Genomic DNA, 14119 nt, shown 5'->3' with positions numbered 1-14119 from the left:
GAATTTCCTTATTAAGTCGTTTCAGAATTTCTCTAGGAATTCATCCGAGAAAGGAAGGAACTGAATTGAAGAAAACCGCTTGGAAGGAACTCAATTGAAAAAAAAAACGTTCCTCCAAGAATATCCATGAGAATTTATTTTAATACTTCGGAGATTTCATTTGAAAATTTATGCAATTCCTTCAAGAATTCTTTGGGAAATTCCTCCTCTTTCGAAAATTTCTCCAATAAATCTTACGAGCATTCATTCAGGGAATTTCTTTGGAAATTATTTATGTAATTATTTTGGTAATTCCTACAGAAAATCCATCAGGATTTTCTTCAGTAATTCCTTCAAGAAATCAATTATACATATTCTCTTGAATTTCACAGGGAATTGCTAGGGCTTCCATTCCGAAACGATTTCCCGGAAATAAATTTTCCTGGATTCCTGATTCCTGGAAGCAAACTTTAGTTTCCCGAATTTTCCGGGAAATTATTATGTTAAAGTATTTGAAAAACCCTTTTCTTATTTTGATGAGGAAGTATCAATTATATTTTTGACTAACATCTGTTCACTGTTCCCATAATGAAACTTCTATTTAATAGCATATTTCGTTTTCAAAGTAGATTACACCCCATATTAAAAAAATAAAGTTTTTAATCTGCGGATGCTAGTATTTATTGTACGTGTTGAAGGGAGGCGAAGCAAAGCATAAGTTTCCATCGGCCGTTTATTTATTTAGTAGGCCTAATCACCGGTAGGTGTTACGAAGTCGAAATAAAAATTTAGTGTTTGATGAAATTTCTCAATAGCAAAAACAAAGTTATTTATTCGTGCACAGCGACAAATTTTCTCCAGATCGCAGATATTTAGGCAAGGGCAGTGACGGCTTTGGTAGCTTTATTATCAGAGGTTTTTTTAAAGACCTTCAATAATTTTTAATTCAAACCCCGACTCGTGTTCCAAACACTAACAGACTCATGTTCCGAACACTCGTTTTTGTTTAGAGATGTCTTTTATCTAAATTATAATGAACTATTGAAAATTTGTCTGGACATGTCAGAGTACAAAAGTTAACATATTTTAGGTATAAGGTGATAAGAACAGTCTAATAACAAAAACTCGCCAAGCTTATGCAATTTTATGCGTTTCCGGTGCTGTTCGGAATTTCAAATAAAGTTTGACAGAAAGAATTATTTAATATTGATAGTTAGCATTTGTATTTTTCGCTTTCGAGAAAAACATTTCATTCTTGAAAATATTTTCATTAATACCTCAAATTCAAGGGCGAAATGTGCACAAGTGTCGTATCAAGGTTCGTATTATAAATAAAATTTGACCAGAATATTGTTTGTATTAAGAAAATATACGGACGAGTACCAGAATGGTTGATGTTAGGAACTTTATGGTAATAACAGAACAAATCCTGTCAAAGCCGTCTTCTCCTCCATATCGATGAAGAATGCAAACATTATGGAAATATAGCACAAAGCGGAGCTCATCTGTACACAGCAGATCTTACTCTTGAACGAGAGCAGATGCTGAAAATTTGCCATCTGCCGCTTTTCAAACTAAACATAGAAAATTCTCAGACTTTTCAATAACTATTTAATCATTTAAGTACAATGTAGCAAATCTCAATCCCCTTAGGTCGAGAGTATATTTTTATCCTTATCCTAAGTTATTATTCCAAGTAATGATTTTGAGTTTCGCATAATTGTTTTATTTTCCGGGATCTCGGGAAATCCCGGGAAGTTAACATTTTATTTCCCATTTCCCCGGGAAGTTGATTCTCGGAAAAATGGAAGAATTGCTAATGGAAAACCATCAAAATTCTTCCTGGAAATACATCCTCCTCCGAAACTCCTTTGGAAATTCCAAAGAGAGATTTTCCGGGAAGTGTCCCAAAACATCAATATGAATTCATCCGAAATTTTCTAAGAAGAAATTATCAAATTCCCGGAGGAATTCTTGAATGAATTTCCTTAGAAGTTCTAGGAGGCATTCTTGAATAATTTCCGATAGAATCTCCTAAGAATCTTCAGGAAGAATTCCCTAAAAAATTGCAAAGGTATTCCGTGGTAATTCGAAATTCGGTAATGGCGTAATTCGGATTTCCTCCGAAATGAATTCTTCCAGGTATTTATTCAAGAATTCCTCCAAGGAGTTTCTCCTATAATTCTTCCAAGATTTCCTGCGGAAATTCCTCCAGGAAATGCTTTGTAAATTTCTTAAGAGAGTACCTTCGCATTTCCTCCGGAAAATTCTCCAAAAATTCCTCCAGGAATTCCAAAATTTCAAAATTTCATACGGGGATTCCTCCCCCAGAAAGGAGTTCCTCCGAAAATTTCTCCAAGTATTCCTTTCTCCGAATTCCTCAGAGTTGTACCGGAAATCCTTCCGGGAGTTCCTTCGGGAATTCATCAAGAAATTCCACCAGAAAATCCCCCAGAAATTCCTCCAGGAATCTTTATGGAAATTTCTCCAAAAATAAATCCGGAAATTCCCCCAGGAAATCTTCCGGAAATTTCTCCAGGAAATCCTCCGGAAATTCCTTCAAGAATTCCAATTTTCCTCAGGAATTCTACTGTTATTGCTCCAGGAATTCTTCAAGAAATTTATCAGGAAATCCTCCGGAAGTTCCTCCGCAAATTCCTCCAGGAGTTCCTCCGCAAATTTCTCTAGGAATTCCTCCGGAAATTCCTACAGGAATTTCTGCAAGAAATCCTCCATAAATTCCTCGGAGAATTTCTCCAAGAATTCCTTCAAGAATTCCTGCGGAACTTCCTCCAGGAAATCCTTTGGAAATTTCTTAAGGGAATACCTTCGAAATTCCTCCGGAAAATTCTCCAAAAATTCCTCCGGGAATTTCTCGAGGAATTACAGAATTTCAAAATTTCATCCGGGGGTTCCTCAGTCATTTCTATTAGTCATAGTCTATTTTGGCCAAATGAACATCGACTTTAATAATCCTCTTGAAATTTCAAAACATTTCCCAAGGAGCAACCAACTCTTAACTTTGCGATAGTAGGGTTATTCGCCTATTGTTGAATGCATGTGCATTTCTGATGGGTGTTCAACAATAGGCAAGATTTTTAGCCGTACAAAATTGTTCGGTTTCTCCTATTACTTATTGTTCCGCAATAGTATTTCGTGGTAATTTCGTCCTTTGGACATAAAACCCCCCAAGAGACGAGAAATTTTTAGAAGAAATTTTTTGCAAGAAAAAAATGTTCGAAACCCCCCTCCCAACAAATTTTCTGGCTACGCCACTGGAGAGCACCAATAATTGTCCAAAAATGTTAGTAATACATATCGTTCTTCAGTGATTTTTCAAGAATTTGAAGGATACAGAAAGGGAGGACTGTATTGATCACCCAATTACGTCATCAAATATTAAAATCTTAAGAAATGTCTCTTTCCCATGGAAACTTGTTGTAGCTGATAGTTTGGAAATCTACTGACAGGTACAAACAGCGCTGTTAAATAAATATCAGGAAAATAAAGTAGGCAATTAAGATTAGATTAGGTACCTAGCGTAGTATAAATAGTGTAAGTTGCGATTGTTTTCTTCAAGTCGAGTCAAGTACGAGACACTGAAGACGACCACACAGTTGTGGTCGAAATACGTATCCAAAGATATCAAAATAATTTGTGGAATAAAATGGTGAGTACTAAACTCTTCTTAGACGGTTGAATACATTCCACTAAAAGGAGCTTAAAAATATTTTTTCTGAGCACCTTTTTGATTTATTTGTTCTAAGCATTGAACATGTTTAGTGGCGTTAAAAAATATGCGTACTTTGGTAAAGTTGACCCTAAATAAAATAAAAAATCGATAGGACGATAAAAAAAAATAGTATTTCTGGATACTGTAAAAAGTCTGAACGGAGTTGCTTCACTGTTTTTGCCATCACGGTTAGAGTACGACTGATAGAGCTGTCCAACTTTGTCTGCTAACTCATGGGTTACTATGATTGATACTACATGGGTAGTTTCGTCAGTGCGGTAAAGGTAAACCTATGAAAAATTGGCAATTTTTGTGCAATTTTCTTAAAATGCAAACGTTATTGTAATAAACGGCTGACACATCAGACATCAGTCATATCAGACAGCTAGTATGATAACTAAAATAATTACCTGAATGATATGTTTTTACTAAAGTTCATGGGTAGGACAATGCCTTGAATGTCCCACCCAGGACATGTGTGGGGCACGTCCTACTTTTCCTACCCACTCCCGGCGTCACTGATTCATTATAAGATTTATTTCGGAAATCCATTGTGCGTAATTGCAAAAATATGAAACTTTGATAAGAACATTATAAATAATTATTTTCAAACACATCCCAAGTAACATTTCAAGTTTTATTCACTCTTGGAATGGTTTTCGCGATCAAATTATAAGAACTCACAATAAAACTTATTATTATACGACAACCATCTGATGACCACTATAAGAGTAAGATATTGCTAAGTGGGCCCTCTCTAGATGACCACTATAAACCTCTTATAAGCGAATTTGAAAACCTTTTTAAACCACCGCAACAAAAAGGAATTTGGCTGCGGCAGCTGTCAAAAATGTTGGTTTGAAAAAGAAACAAAATTACGGAGAAATAATAACAAAATGGACTGATGATGAAAATTATGATAAGGATGTTATCACAATAATATTTATTCAGGTTTGTTTTGCAACATTCTATCATTGAATTAAGTTGCGCTTTCGATTTTATGGTGAAAGCCAGGTAAATAATAAGATTCTATACTACGCGCTCGCAAAATAATGTAGTTCAGCGCAATAAATTGAAATCAATTAAAATATCAAAATTGCAAATATCCACTTAATCTGTAGATTTTCACCCTGATATGTTTCCAATTCTAATCATTTACCAGGTGAAGTGTTCTACGCGATGAAAATATTATCTAATTATGGATTTCAGCGATAAATTTGACTGACTTGAAAATGCTTCTTCTTTTTACAATATGGCCATCATCAATTCCGATCAGAAAATGTTGCTCTTATTTCACACCCTTATACACTCTTTTGCAATGCAAATATTCTTATTGCGGTTATTCATTTGACTACATTACGACCAAAATTTTTGGCTTTTATCGAGCTTTGAAAATATGGCTTATTGCGCTCTTCATCACAACCGTAGAGCAGCTCATGAAATCATTTGGAATTTGACGTTTGAGGCTTTTTCAGCAGATTTATGAGAGTATTATTGATAGTAATAAGAGTGCCAATAAAACTGAGCAACTAGCCATGGTGATTGCTATCATAAATCCGTTATAAGAATTAAATAAATCCAAAAAGCATGGAAATTGTTACTTGGGATATCTTGATAAAACATAATAAACTATTACAAAAGTTCAAAAATTTCTCAATGGACAAAGATGGGACTCATACCGGGCCAGAATGCCGGACAATAAACTGCAAAAACGGATTCCCGACAACGATCCGACAGCTACAGTATGGCGAGGTGCGCAGCGAGCAAGGTACATCGATCAAGTGGAAGGCGATCTTCGGATCCTTCGTAGATTGCGTGGCTGACGACGTACAGGTTCAGCCATGAGCCGTGCTGAATAAATAATAATAAAATAAGCTCACAAAGTGTTTTTGATTAGAGGAATGTCTATCAATGAATGTTTGCGGTTATAGCGAGGAAAGTCTTTAAGTCTCTCAGCATATGAAGCGAATTATTTTCGAAAACAAAAAAATCTTGGCTCAACTTATACAATAAATCGTTATTTGAATTTACAAACTTCTTGATAAAGCGGCAATCTGTTCAAAATAGAACGGAAATTTAATCTTCACTTCCTATTTTTACGATCTTTCAGCTCCTTCCTAAATCATACCGTCTTGGAGAAATGTAATTCCGGCCGTACGCATTTGCTATCCAGCAAACACCAATAACGAACAGGCTAATTGTTGCGCCTAATCCCACGTAATCCAATTTGTGACAAATGTTCTCCGAGCAAACATTCATCATCCATCCAAAATGACACCTAATATGTATCCCATGCCCCAGATCGCAAACTTATGCCAGGTGAACGTCCCGTACGCACGTGTTTGCCTTCATCGCCTCCGGTCGGATAGCGCCCCGAGACTTACCCAAAACTCCATTTTCTTGTTTATCTTGAAACCAGTGCAATCCACCCCTTATTTGCGAATTCGGTTGATAAATCAGCTCTCATTAGTGAACCTTTTCGGGGCTCAAACTCCACCAGCCCTCCATGCGTGGACGGGGACGAGGACTACCAGCAGCGACAAAGGACTTCGACTCAATCCGAAAGCCGACGAGTAAACATCGAAACTTATTTGTATCGTTCATTGTCTCCCGAGTCACCAATCCCACCGCACCACGCACCGCAAGGCGTTGAAGCATTAGTCAGTTCAGTGCGTGTATCCAAATCGTTTCCCTCACATGTAAGAGAAGGGCCCCTACGTTCGGGCGAAGAAAGTGACTCTGTGGCGGTTGACAACGGAGGAGTGTGTTTTGAATGATGATCTCCGGCTTACCGTCTGATACACATTGGTCCAAAAAGAGAAAAGCATTGCCATTCATATTCGAGAAACAAAGCCGATGGAATCTCTCGCTTTTGAACCACTGTGCAAAGCTGTAGTCTACCGACGGAGCATTATCCTCCACACACACGAGGTAACTACGTTACCGCCGCCTCCGGTGAATTGTCATAAAATTCGTTCCCAATTTTCAAGGATAATCCATCTTTAGCAAGCAGGCGAAGGTACAGTATGACTCCCCTATTGTGTTATTATCACACATTGGCACCCATCCCTCAAGGAACCCCCATCCAAGGGAACGACCGTCGAAAACTTTTCCATCAAATTCCATCCCCAACGGGGATGATGGTGTGACTAAGCAAACGCATAGATCACAATCGGGGGAGCGGGTAGCTCGTCTGCTACTTACTCGACGATACATCTCCATCCATGGTTACCGAACTAATTCCGTGTCGTGCATTGTTCACAACGGCGGTGGCAGCAAACTTAAATGTTCGACACCCGGGAAGATGTATCCCGGGTGATAAGTGTGATGAAAACTAATTCAATAATGGCAGTCCCGCGTGCAACAAAGGACCCATCGAGCAGAGGGGCTCGCCTCGGAGGCAGGTAATTTGGAACCAGCAAGGCGACGTGTGCCTCCCCGTATGAAAGATGAAAATCCGAGAACGACCCTTGTTTGCGGAATGTTCAATTAGGCCTCATTGGGTAAGTGCGGTGAATTCTCGGCAGTATTGCCAGCAAGGGCAAATTAGAGCTTGATTGCGATGAAAGTTTGATAAATTGAAATTACATCTCTTCGGGCAAGCTGGGACACTATGCGGAGCAGAATGGCATACGTTTGTCGTATCTCCGTAACTGAGATTACGTGTTCTAAGAAATATTATAATCGGAATTTTGGAGGTGATTGTTTACAAACTGTTAACTGAGATAACTGACACCTATTTTTGTTACCACATTTTTTGGGTTGGGGAAACATATTTCAATTTGCGCCCAATCAGAACTAATTTAAGTTGTTTTATTTTTATTTTTTAAGGTTTTTGTAGATCTTTCAGTAGTTACTTGCAGGATGCGACTCGTCGGCTGAGGGCTTTTCAAAAAAAAAATCGCTCCTAAGTTTATCAAAAAAATCGATAAACAATTTTATTTATAAATCGGCATAAATTTTAAAGCACAGTTAACTAAATGCGTTCCACTTTGAAGCAGGTTTTTGAAATGCTAAATCCTGATTTTTTACTTCTGGTTGAACCGACTATCTGCAAAAGTTCATCTGATCGCTTCTGTCCTCTATTAAAAGGAGAATTTCGATTTGGCGCACATTTCCTGTTCGAACGATACCCGTACTGGAACCGCTCCATCGGAGAATTAGATCTATCCAGTTCCTTTCTTAGATTTCAGTCGAGTGTGTTATCGATTTCCAACCTCAAACGTACGTTTTCTGTACATTCACAGATAATAGACATTTATTTTGATTAGGAATTTGGCTCAGTTTCTACAAGTTTTTTTCCACCCAATATGCACATCTGTTTCCTGTGACAAAATCTGGTCACAGGTTTGCTCTCAGCTTCTGTACCTTACCCAGAACCTTTAAAGCTGCCAGTCTCCCGCTATCGGAACCGTTCCGATCTAAACTATTTTCCATCTCCGTCGACCGAGATTGAATCTCCGCGTCAAAGGAAGGAAGGTTCCCAAATAATTTACCAGCGGCTGCCAAAATGCAAAAGGAATTCCATTCTTCTTCCACTTCTTTCGATTCCGAAGTTTATCTAAGTTAGTGAATTGTACAACCGAAGTCGTTGTCAAAAGGTCCAGATTTTTATCACTCAAATTAGTCGGCGAAAAAGTTTCGTTCCTCCAGATTCGCTCGGACCTTCGCTTGTGACATGGATGGGGTGCGGCACCGCGCCCGGAATTGACGTCGCGCGTAACGTAGAATGGACAAAGGGATGAAAAACCGGAGAAACGAAAAGGCCAATCTACTTACGATATATCCCCAAAAGGAGCGAAGGCATCTTTCAGTGTCTGCGTTTCGATTTCCGGGCTGAGATCGCCGACAAATATGTGATAATGTTCTGAAAGTAGAAAAAGGGAGAAGAAAAAAACACAGAGCGAAGATTAACACTACTGAATAGCGATGGGTTGGGTGGGTGGTGATGGCGGTAAGTGAAAGAGTACGGAACAAATTAAATTAATCTCTATTGACTGTCAGATTGGCTGGTCGGGTTTCGTTTTTCTTGGGATGGCTGCGGTGGACCGAGCCAGGGCCGACCGTTACGGTATTCCCTGGGCAATCGTTTTTTAGATGCAGGAAGATGGAGGGTTTGCGATAAGATGGTTTGGACGAAGGTTTTTCACCTTTTACATAAAAATTCTGAAGAATTTATCTCGTCGTTATTTCAACAACTGTGCATGACATTTGGAGACTCCATTCTGAATATGCGACGCGTTTGTGAAAAAGACAATTTAGATAGTAATAATACAAATCCATTGGAATTCTTGCTTTGCCTTGTATCCATTCACATTTAGCTTCTTGGCTGGCATGATTTCATTTCGTGATAACAGAGGAGAGGATAACCACGAGAGTCCCTCGTAATGTTCTTTGATTAGTTGAAAAAATAATGCCTAATTGTTCACTATACAATCAAATTCTAAGCCCTGTTTATGACGGTTCGATACTAATGTTTGGTCAAAGAGCCTAAGATGTGTGCTCAGTAAATAGCAATCGATTGAAAATTGAATACGAGGAAAGGCCATTTGGCCGAACAGACCATTAGGCCGAAAGTTAATTGGCCGAATAGGTCATTTGGGCGAAAAGTTATTTGGCCGAACAGGTCATTTGACGTCTCACTTTTCAATCATCATTGCTCACTTCTCACTGCAAAAGTTAGAAATGATGAGAGAGAAGTCTCCCTTCTAACTTTGCTCTTCCCACTTTTCACACTGAAGAGTGAGAAATAATTAATGAGAAGTGAGATGTCTCACTTCACACTTATCACTAATCATATTTCACTTCTCACTAATCACTTTTTACAGTGAATAGTGAGAAGTGAAATAACATTAGTGAGAAGTGAGAAGTAGAACGTCTCATTTCTCACTTCTCACTGTGAAAAGTGAGAAGTGCGAAGTGAGTAGAAAGAAGCATCTCTTCTCACTTCGCACTACTCACTTTGCACAGTGAAAAGTGAGAAGTGAAATTTGATTGGTGAGAAGTGAGAAGTGAAACATCTCACTTCTCATTTCTCACTAATCATTTCTCACTTCTCTCTGTGAAAAGTGAGTAGTGCGAAGTAAGAACTGAGACGTCTACTCACTTTCCACAATGAGACGTGAGAAGTGAGGAACGATTAGTTAGAAATGAGAAGTGAGACGTCTCACTTGTCAATAATCATTTCTCACTTCTAACTGTGATAAGTGGCAAGAGCGACATGAAAAGGGAGACGCCTCTCTTCTCAAAAATCATTTTTGCAGTGAGAAGTGAGCAATCATGCTTGAGATGTAGTGGGGTGGGGCGTCGAATGACCTGTTCGGCCAAATGACCCATTCGGCCAAATGACCTTTTCGGCCAAATGACCTTTTCGGCCAAATAACTTATTCGGCCAATTTACAAGTTCGGCCAGTGGCATTCGACCAAATGGCTTTCGGTCGAGTAGGTTTCGGCCAAACAACCCTTCCCCGAATCAGATCAGATTCAGATCAGATTCAGATCAGATTCAGATCAGATTCAGATCAGATTCAGATCAGATTCAGATCAGATTCAGATCAGATTCAGATCAGATTCAGATCAGATTCAGATCAGATTCAGATCAGATTCAGATCAGATTCAGATCAGATTCAGATCAGATTCAGATCAGATTCAGATCAGATTCAGATCTGATTCAGATCAGATTCAGATCAGATTCAGATGACATTCAGATCAGATTCAAATCAGATTCAGATCAGATTCAGATCAGATTCAGATCAGATTCAGATCAGATTCAGATCAGATTCAGATCAGATTCAGATCAGATTCAGATCAGATTCAGATCAGATTCAGATCAGATTCAGATCAGACTCAGATCAGATTCAGATCAGATTCAGATCAGATTCAGATCAGATTCAGATCAGATTCAGATCAGATTCAGATCAGATTCAGATCAGATTCAGATCAGATTCAGATCAGATTCAGATCAGATTCAGATCAGATTCAGATCAGAGTCAGATCAGATTCAGATCAGATTTAGATCAGATTCAGATCAGAGTCAGATCAGATTCAGATCAGATTCAGATCAGATTCAGATCAGATTCAGATCAGATTCAGATCAGATTCAGATCAGATTCAGATCAGATTCAGATCAGATTCAGATCAGATTCAGATCGGATTCAGATCAGATCAGATTCAGATCAGATTCAGATCAGATTCAGATCAGATTCAGATCAGATTCAGATCAGATTCAGATCAGATTCAGATCAGATTCAGATCAGATTTAGATCAGATTTAGATCAGATTTAGATCAGATTCAGATCAGATTCAGATCAGATTCAGATCAGATTCAGATCATATTCAGATCAGATTCAGATCAGATTCAGATCAGATTCAAATTCAGATCAGATTCAAATTCAGATCAGATTCAGATCAGATTCAGATCAGATTCAGATCATATTCAGATCAGATTCAGATCAGATTCAGATCAGATTCAAATTCAGATCAGATTCAGATCAGATTCAGATCAGATTCAGATCAGATTCAGATCAGATTCAGATCCAGATCAGATTCAGATCAGATTCAGATCAGATTCAGATCAGATTCAGATCAGATTCAGATCAGATTCAGATCAGATTAAGATCAGATTCAGATCAGATTCAGATCAGATTCAGATCAGATTCAGATCAGATTCAGATCAGATTCAGATCAGATTCAGATCAGATTCAGATCAGATTCAGATCAGATTCAGATCAGATCAGATTCAGATCAGATTCAGATCAGATTCAGATCAGATTCAGATCAGATTCAGATCAGATTCAGATCAGATTCAGATCAGATTCAGATCAGATTCAGATCAGATTCAGATCAGATTCAGATCAGATTCAGATCAGATTCAGATCAGATTCAGATCAGATTCAGATCAGATTCAGATCAGATTCAGATCAGATTCAGATCAGATTCAGATCAGATTCAGATCAGATTCAGATCAGATTCAGATCAGATTCAGATCAGATTCAGATCAGATTCAGATCAGATTCAGACTCAGATTCAGATCAGATCTGATCAGATTCAGATCAGATACAGAGCAGATTCAGATCAGATTCAGATCAGATTCAGATCAGATCTCAGATCGAATTCAGATCAGATCAGATTCAGATCAGATTCAGATCAGATTCAGATCAGATTCAGATCAGATTCAGATCAGATTCAGATCAGATTCAGATCAGATTCAGATCAGATTCAGATCAGATTCAGATCAGATTCAGATCAGATTCAGATCAGATTCAGATCAGATTCAGATCAGATTCAGATCAGATTCAGATCAGATTCAGATCAGATTCAGATCAGATTCAGATCAGATTCAGATCAGATTCGTACCAGATTCCGATCAGATTCAGATCAGATTCAGATCAGATCACATTCAGATCAGATTCAGATCAGATTCAGATCAGATTCAGATCAGATTCAGATCAGATTCAGATCAGATTCAGATCAGATTCAGATCAGATTCAGATCAGATTCAGATCAGATTCAGATCAGATTCAGATCAGATTCAGATCAGATTCAGATCAGATTCAGATCAGATTCAGATCAGATTCAGATCAGATTCAGATCAGATTCAGATCAGATTCAGATCAGATTCAGCTCAGATTCAGATCAGATTCAGATCAGATTCAGATCAGATTCAGATCAGATTCAGATCAGATTCAGATTCAAATCAGATTCAAACCAGATTCAGATCATATTCAGATCAGATTTAGATCAGATTCAGATCAAATTCAGATCAGATTCAGATCAGATTCAGATCAGATTCAGATCTGATTCAGATCAGATTCAGATCAGATTCAGATCAGATTCAGATCAGATTCAGATCAGATTCAGATCAGATTCAGATCAGATTCAGATCAGATTCAGATCAGATTCAGATCAGATTCAGATCAGATTCAGATCAGATTCAGATCAGATTCAGATCAGATTAAGATCAGATTCAGATCAGATTCAGATCAGATTCAGATCAGATTCAGATCAGATTCAGATCAGATTCAGATCAGATTCAGATCAGATTCAGATCAGATTCAGATCAGATTCAGATCAGATTCAGATCAGATTCAGATCAGATTCAGATCAGATTCAGATCAGATTCAGATCAGATCAGATCAGATCAGTTTCAGATCAGATTCAGATCAGATTCAGATCAGATTCAGATCAGATTCAGATCAGATTCAGATCAGATTCAGATCAGATTCAGATCAGATTCAGATCAGATTCAGATCAGATTCAGATCAGATTCAGATCAGATACAGATCAGATTCAGATCAGATTCAGATCAGATTCAGATCAGATTCAGATCAGATTCAGATCAGATTCAGATCAGATTCAGATCAGATTCAGATCAGATTCAGATCAGATTCAGATCAGATTCAGATCAGATTCAGATCAGATTCAGATCAGATTCAGATCAGATTCAGGTCAGATTCAGATCAGATTCAGATCAGATTCAGATCAGATTCAGATCAGATTCAGATCAGATTCAGATCAGATTTAGATCAGATTCAGATCAGATTCGGATCAGATGTAGATCAGATTCAGACCAGATTCAGATCAGATTCAGATCAGATTCAGATCAGATTCAGATCAGATTCAGATCAGATTCAGATCAGATTCAGATCAGATTCAGATCAGATTCAGATCAGATTCAGATCAGATTCAGATCAGATTCAGAACAGATTCAGATCAGATTCAGATCAGATTCAGATCAGATTCAGATCAGATTCAGATCAGATTCAGATCAGATTCAGATCAGATTCAGATCAGATTCAGATCAGATTCAGATCAGATTCAGATCAGATTCAGATCAGATTCAGATCAGATTCAGATCAGATTCAGATCAGTTTCAGATCAGATTCAGATCAGATTCAGATCAGATTCAGATCAGATTCAGATCAGATTCAGATCAGATTCAGATCAGATTCAGATCAGATTCAGATCAGATTCAGATCAGATTCAGATCAGATTCAGATCAGATTCAGATCAGATTCAGATCAGATTCAGATCAGATTCAGATCAGATTCAGATCAGATTCAGATCAGATTCAGATCAGATTCAGATCAGATTCAGATCAGATTCAGATCAGATTCAGATCAGATTCAGATCAGATTCAGATCAGATTCAGATCAGATTCAGATCAGATTCAGATCAGATTCAGATCAGATTCAGATCAGATTCAGATCAGATTCAGATCAGATTCAGATCAGATTCAGATCAGATACAGATCAGGTTCAGATCAGATTCAGATCAGATTCAGATAAGATTCAGATCAGATGCAGTTCAGATTTAGATCAGATCCAGATGAAATTCAGATCAGATTCAGATTAAATTCAGATCAGATTCAGATCAGATTCAGATCAGATTCAGATCAGATTCAGATCA

General features: G+C 38.0%; 1 protein-coding gene across 2 annotated transcripts in view; it reads right to left on the bottom strand.

The window, feature by feature from the left end:
• The window catches only part of LOC134222164 (cytotoxic granule associated RNA binding protein TIA1), a 900771-nt gene that overhangs the window by 467039 nt on the left and 419613 nt on the right, over positions 1–14119 (bottom strand). For both annotated transcript variants that reach the window (XM_062701311.1, XM_062701315.1), the window contains one exon: positions 8492–8579. In XM_062701311.1, coding sequence (XP_062557295.1) covers positions 8492–8579 — 88 coding nt within the window. The remainder of the gene's footprint in view (positions 1–8491; positions 8580–14119) is intronic.

The sequence above is a fragment of the Armigeres subalbatus genome, chromosome 1 (assembly GCF_024139115.2).
Source record: "Armigeres subalbatus isolate Guangzhou_Male chromosome 1, GZ_Asu_2, whole genome shotgun sequence".
Classification (NCBI taxonomy): Eukaryota; Metazoa; Arthropoda; class Insecta; order Diptera; family Culicidae; genus Armigeres; species Armigeres subalbatus.
This window is presented reverse-complemented; position numbering and strand designations above follow the sequence as displayed.